General features: G+C 36.9%; 1 protein-coding gene across 1 annotated transcript in view; it reads left to right on the top strand.

Annotated features, from left to right (window-relative positions):
• Positions 1-7,509, top strand: part of Ush2a (Usher syndrome 2A (autosomal recessive, mild)) — a 640,567-nt gene that overhangs the window by 239,514 nt on the left and 393,544 nt on the right. The window contains exons 23-26 of the mRNA XM_013015154.1: positions 460-561; positions 1,632-1,811; positions 3,313-3,443; positions 5,889-6,165. Of these exons, the coding sequence (XP_012870608.1) occupies positions 460-561; positions 1,632-1,811; positions 3,313-3,443; positions 5,889-6,165 (690 nt within the window). The remainder of the gene's footprint in view (positions 1-459; positions 562-1,631; positions 1,812-3,312; positions 3,444-5,888; positions 6,166-7,509) is intronic.

Below are 7,509 nucleotides of genomic sequence, written 5' to 3'. Positions count from 1 at the left end.
ATTTTTTGTGGGGCTATTACAAATGGAGTTGCTTTCCTAATTTCAGCCACACTTTTCTCATTGTTGGCATACAGAAAAGCCATTGATTTTGGGGGGTTAATTTTATAACCTGCTACTTTGCCAAAGTTTTGAATCAGCTTGAGTCTGATTTATTTTTTGACCCAAGTAGTTTTTATCCATGCTTACCCAGTTCTCACCCCTCCAGAAACCTTTAGAAATCTGCTTATAGAGAAGGAAAAAGCCCAAGAAGGAAGGAGGTCTGGATTGTATCAACACCATGATGTCAGGATGATGGAGAGAGAGTCAGCTATAGAAGTAAAGAACAAGCACTACTGAGATAGGAGATCCAAGACCAAGTAATGCCCCAATGCTCACTAAAGGGATTTGGAGTTCATTAAATTAATAGATGATTGACTGATTATCCTGCTAAAGGTGAAATTCTCATCTCTTTTTCCAAAGGTTCCTCAACCTCAGTGAATGGTAGTACAATAATTGGAGATAATACAGGCGTGTTCGTGGGGGGGCTACCTCCAGACTACACCATCCTCAGGAAGGATCTGGGTGAGTTTAATAAGAATTATGTATTGTCATGGATAATTTGCATGTGATGTGGTAGCCTCTCTATTTTTATCATGGAGAGAACAAAACATCCAATAATATGAAACTAATAAAAATTAAAAGAAACCTTAGGCAGAAAGCAATTGCCCTTCAAATGTATTGCTGATGATTCTAGTTATTGTTATTTTCTTCTTCTCTCAGATCTAATGATTGTAGGATTTCCTTTTTCCCAAATCCTCATTGGGGTGGGAAAGGTGTAGGAAGAAAACCTTTCTCTAAAAGTTATTACATATCTATGTAAATTTTACAGTGAAGGCAGGACACAGATAAACATAATTTGTTTCTAGGTAACAGTATTCACTGAATCCTGGTTGAACATCGTACAAGTTTTTGTTACAGTTTGGAGACATATGTATTTGAGTTTGAATTTTCTCCTCAAAAATGTTTCTAAAGGACAGAAGGTTTTTACCCAATGGTCTTTATGATCTGTGTTGTTCAATGCCTTCCTGAACATCTAGTCAAGAGCCCCAAACTGATGTCATGTATTGTATCCTTGGGAAGCATGTGGACCGAGGGGCATATACTGTGTTTTCCTATAGATATTTTCCTTGCTCTCTCTTTAATTTTCTCATTTGCTCAGTTTTCTCTAAACCTCACACATACCTGGTCTCCAGAGTTCCACATTTAAGATTAACACTGACTTTTGTCCTAAAAATAAGTAGTTGTTATTGCACTTGACTTGTGAAGTACCAGAAGAAAGAATCCTGGGGTGCTTTAGCTTCCAGAATTTCTGTTAGTTTAAAAGGCAATTAAAAACAAGAGTTTTCAAAAATGTATACTCAAATATCAGTCTCTGTAGTTTTAATGGGTATGGACTTGAGCTAACCATATATTGCTACTATTTGCAAAGTGGTTACATGAAATACTAGAGGATTGTCATAAGTAGGTAATGAGATCTATTACCCTTTCCTTCTACTTTAATAGAAATAAAACATAATTGCTTGCAAAGGATCTTTCAAAATAGGTCATGTGATTTATTATGTACATTTCCTCTTATGTTTCAACTTTGACAGAGATCATCCGAAAGGGTTTTGTGGGCTGTCTGAAGGATGTGCATGTCATGAAGAATTACAACCCCTCTGCTGTTTGGGGACCCCTGGATTGGCAGAGCTCTGAAGAGCAAGTGAATGTGTATGACAGCTGGGAGGGCTGTCCTACCTCATTACAGGAAGGAGCTCAGTTCCTGGGATCAGGTAAGGTTATGTATGACATACATGTTGGTGATTGCTTCAACCTGGGTTAGTCAGCTTCTCCTCACTGTTATAAATCAATTGATGGCAAGAAAAGGTTTATGGTGGCTCGCTTTCAGGGAGGTTCTAGTCCATGATTACTTGGTCTTATGTCCTCAGACTTAGGTGCAGAAGGCAGAAAACCATAGTGAGAGATTGGGCAAAGTTAGGGAGCAAAAGAGAAAACAGTGTGTCAAGGTTTCATGATCCCTTTCATGGGCATGCTGGCAGCAACCTAGACTCTGCCTTTCAGTGGTACTACCACCTGCACCTACCCTACCCTAGAGAGAAGCTGCTAACACTTAGGCCTCTGTGTGGCATTTAAGATCTAAACTATAGTAATATAGATAGATAGATAGATAGATAGATAGATAGATAGATAGATAGATAGATAGATAGATAGATAGATAGATATACATATATATTACTTGGGGCGCAAGTCTCCCTCTCCAATTTACTTTGACCTCATATGAAACTAGGATCATAGACATGCTTAGTTATGATACCCAAATAGATTTCCAAAATGTCTAGTATAAATTATAACATTTCTAAATATGTATCTATGTGCCATAATTCTAATGAGCCACATACTTCTTGGCATACATGTTAGTTACAAATAGCCATTTGTAAACAAGCTGTTTGCAAATCAGAATGATGTTTTACTTTGAAAGATGTTTCACAGGCATTTACTTAGGGCTGGGGACATACTTCAAGTGGTAGAACATCTGCCTACCATGAGCATTGCCCTCAGTTCAAATCTCAGTACCACTACCAGACTGATTCTGCACTGAGTGATAAATACCGATTTTATTCACTATGTACATAATTATGTAGGTAAGCAATATTTCTGGAGTGTAAAATTTCAGCTACATCAAGAGTTAAGTAGGTCACTAATGGAGAGCTAGTGATAAGGCCATCCATGGGATGACAAGGGCAGGGATGGCGGATGATAGAAATAGGTGGGGTCAACATGCCTGGCTTTCCTCTCAGCCATCTTGTTCTGAATGGCCACCAGGAAAATGGAAGTGGAATGGAAAATTAGATTGGTGAACATGGGTTGTTCTTCAAATAAGAACCTGCCTCAATATTCTATATTTTTAATCTGTTTGGTTATAAAATTGCTCTAACCGTTGTCATAGCAGAAAGGAATCTAATGTTCACATTGTAGTGCTCTGGATGCACATTCTTTGACTTTTCTTACTAAAACCATTATTTTGAGCTTTTCTCAGTCAACACAACTATTTTTTGTTAATACTTTTATGAACCAGTAAAGAGAAGATGGTTTCCTCTTAAAAGGTCCGTAGAGTTCATTCTGTTGCTTCGAACAAAATTGCAAGGAAGGTTCCATAGCTCTTATTTACATACCCTTCTGTGGTCATGACAAGATGGCAGTATATGTCCTGGATTAAAGACATTCCCACGAGGCGGGCAATGTACTAATGTGTACATACTCCTCTCTGTCAAGGGTTCCTGGAACTTCCCTCAAATACATTTCGTGGCGGGACAGAATTTGAGATCTCCCTGAAATTCAGAACTGACCAGTTAAATGGATTGCTGCTTTTCATTTACAACAAAGATGGACCCGACTACATGGCCGTATGTGAATGAATTTAATTAAATTGACTTAAAAAATATTAGACTCAACGTTGAGAGGTGTTAAATGTGGTATCTTTCCTGACCTAATTTCATTTTCATTCTTTATCCCAAGTAACTTTTAGTTGTAGAGCCCTGTGAAATATTCAAAATGTTTCATATACCTCTGGGTTTTTTTTTTAAATTAGAATTAGCTCTGTGAAAATTGTAGTTTTAAGGAAACAAACAAGGAATTTTGAATATATTAAAGTTGTCATTTCCTTCATTATCTTTGGATACAGTTTCAGCAGAATATATCTGTATATTCATAAATATGTATGTATATAGTTGCACCTATTTGTACATATAAAATCTTTCAGTTAAGCCCATTGGCTGTAGTGACATTGAGATTCCCATTTTCTCATTTTCTACCAGTCTTTAGACTGACCACACCACTCCCCTGCGAAACAGTTATCTAAAGTTGTCGGTGACCCCCATACTTCTAATCCAACAGATATTTTTATTCATTTATTTGAGGTTTATCAAACATCCTCTTTAAAAATAAAACCTTCACAGTACTCTTCTTCCTTTTCCAACTTTCTATTGATTTTCATTAAGTTTATCTAAAGAATTCCCCCCCGCCCCGCCCCCGGCACCTTTTCCCTTAGAATACTGGCCTTACTAAAAACACTGTCCATCCTCCCCCACTCCTTCACACACATATACACCACACACATATACTATTTTTTTCACAAACTGGTGCTTATTTATTTTGTCATGAACAAGATCCATTCTATTGGCCCATCTCAAAGCACCATGTATTACAATGTTCAATCTTCTCCATAAAAAGCCTCTTCTGGTTATTTTCATGTTTCAAGCTCAATCCGTTCACAATGAATGCATTCTCCTGCAACAACAGCCCCCTTTCCTTTTGAATGTTGTTTATTTGGTGATTATAGTAAAATACCCGTTGCCCCCAAATGATGATGGTGTCTGTGATCCTTTTCATTTATCTGACATATTCATCTGTTCATTTGGTCCTGACAAGTTGTTTTTTTAAAGAACTTCTTTGATGGACTTGTCCTTATAACTGTCCCCATTGTCCTTATTTTTAATAGCTTTCAGAAATTTTCCTCATGGTTACTGATGACTTAGTTTCCAATGCATACTTCTAATAGCTGGGAGGGTTCACTTTTGGTACAAGATAACCATGGAAAGAGTATGGGTTCTGGTGTCAGATAAGAGGAGAGAAAGATGAACTTTCCTCTATTGCTTAAAATCCTCTAAAAATCCTTCTCCTATATACTTCATAAGACTCCAATCTTCCACCACCCTATATACCCTCTCTTAGTTAACATTGTAACTTTCTTTAAACCTAATTTTCCCATAATGTTTTGACTGTTAAATTCCCTCTTTGAAGGACCCCTTACAGACCTTACTATTATTCTTTCCTGCTTCCCAGGGAGTTGAAGTCACATCTCTTTTCTGTTCCCATGGTAACCCACCACTACCTTGGTTATCATTCCCCCACATGCTCACCTCTGCTTCTAGTGTGATATTTGGGAACTGCCTTTTGTCTTAAGTTATCAGATAGATGAATATCATGAGGAACTCAATATTTACCGAATGAAGGTTATTATTTGCCTACCAAGAGGACTTCATAAAGATGATATTTACATAGAAAGTATAATTGTTAATCTGATATGATTTAAATTTTCAGCTTCCCAGGCTGCTGATTTGAATTCTAAAACCCATTTTAAAAAATAGTAAGAAAATCATCATGGACCATTTCAGAGACCAACATATAACTGCATTTCCTTTTCTGTGAAAAATTGGGTAAAATCGGCTCATATTAGCAAATGAATCATTAATCTAAAGGAATACATACAGAAGACATTGTATTAGAAAGTTATAGAAAAGTTGAAATATTGGCTCAAAATGTATCTTAGAGTTTTGAAATGGAGTCCCTCAAACCAGTCAAAATACACGTCATCAAGTTTGACATGTTCATTTTCTTATTGTCTTGTCATATTTTCACCCAAATTAAATTGGTTTATGAAATGGTATTTTTCTCATTTTCCAAACTCTAAGAAATATTTATAGTTTAAGCTATTCTGGTCTCTTCAGTTATGCAGGCACTTATACTAGGACTTAATCTCTTAACTATGTTCGAAGCAAAGTATAGTCCAACATAACAACACACCATGCAGCATAATTATCACTGGGAAGGGATTTGCTTGATTCAATGTGCCATTCTTCATGTCAATTGTAAGCTTGCAAAGTATTTCATTATGTTACTTCAGTTTGACTTAGGGTAAAGTAGAATGTTTTTATAGAGTGCTTTCAAGGAAATTTCTTGCTTTTTGTCAAGAAATTGACCTTCTGGTCTGTTCCACACTGCCATTCTTAAGCCTTTTTTAATATAGCTATTTTCTTTTTCTTTCCTTTTTTTTTTCAAATATGAAACAGATGGAACTGAAGAACGGAGTACTGAGCTTCCAGTTAAATGCCAATTTTACCCTGACACAAGTGGAGCTCTGGCTTGGTCCATCTTATTGTGATGGAAAGTGGAATAAAGCAGTTATTAAAAGCGATGGCTCCTCCCTGTCAGCAAGCATGAATGAACTTCTAGAGGAGCATTCATCAGTGGCCTTAGCCCAGCCACTGCTGGTGAACTCACCTGTGTATCTGGGAGGAATCCCACAGGAGCTGCGGAACGCCTACAGACACTTGAGTTTGGAACAAGGTAAATGTCCTCTAGATGAATGGTTCTGTGCTAAAAGAGCAGGCAATATACTCAGGCAAAAGGTGATACTCATCCATTGCACTTCCATTGAGGGGAAATTAAACAGAACCAGAAAAAAAAAATCACTTTTTCAAATAATTGTCTTTCAATGCCACTATCATCAGCATATTTATTCCTACATCAGAAAATATGATTGATATATATTCTTATAGATGTCCTACATATATATTAGAATGTGCTGATAATTGTATATATTTAATATCATACATATAAATATATTTCCTCATGTGGTTTCCTTGAAGACATCTGTGAATTTTGGTTTTTCTGGATACTGATCATTTTCTGTATTTACGGATTAAAAACTAAATTTGATTCTGGTATACAGCCAGAAGTTCATTGCATTTGTTTGTTTAACTCTGAGATAAATCCTAATCTCCATGATTTTCAATAGAGTTGTCACATATACAAATCATAGAAGAGTAAATGTTGAATTCCTAATGTGAACATTTTATATACATTTTATTAGTAGTAATCATCAAAGAAAGGAAAAGATGTGATACTTTTAAGTAGTGCAAGCCAACCTTATGTAAGTGTGTATGTTATTAGAGGAATTATTATTAAGTTCAGAAAAGCTGCTGAGCATGGTGGCATGCTCCTGTAATCCTGGTACTTAAGACACTTGAGGCAGGAAGGCCATGTGTTTGAGTGAGGCCTATGCTGTGTAATTGAGTCTCTGGCTCAAACCAAAAATATACAAATACTGTATATGTGGTAGACAGGGTTCTGAGACCTTTACATGAAGAAAGAATGAGTTGATTCTTCATAAAAAATAATCTGGTGAGTTAAGCATTGTAATTCCTGACCCCATTAGATAGATGAGGAGACTGAAGATTGGAGGAGAAAGTAATTTGCCCCAAGTTCACATGGCTAGGAAGCAGACATCCTTCCTAGCCTTTGTCACGGTCCAGTCTATGGCAAGCGGCATTCGTTTTTATGGGCCTTGGCCCCAAATCCTTCCCTGTGAAGTGAGGGAAATCGCCATCCCCTCCAGCGTGTGACCAGACACGCTCCCATGTGGAAAATATTCTCTGCGCCTTTTAAAATCTATGTACCGTGAATGGTTAATATTTCCACGAAGCAGTCTTTGCCTATTTGATAAGTACATAAAGATTTAAATGCCTTTGAATGGGAAATATACGGCGAGATCTAAGGCGAGTCTTAGAAGGGTAGCAGAAAGGAGTTAATGAATAACTGAGTGTACGACAGTAATGACATTTTCAAGGCATTTAAGACGTAGCTGCAGCTAAAAAATATTACATTCCTGTACCAGTGCCTCAAGATTCT

The sequence above is a fragment of the Dipodomys ordii genome, unplaced genomic scaffold, assembly GCF_000151885.1.
Source record: "Dipodomys ordii isolate 6190 unplaced genomic scaffold, Dord_2.0 Scaffold26, whole genome shotgun sequence".
NCBI lineage: Eukaryota > Metazoa > Chordata > Mammalia > Rodentia > Heteromyidae > Dipodomys > Dipodomys ordii.
This window is presented reverse-complemented; position numbering and strand designations above follow the sequence as displayed.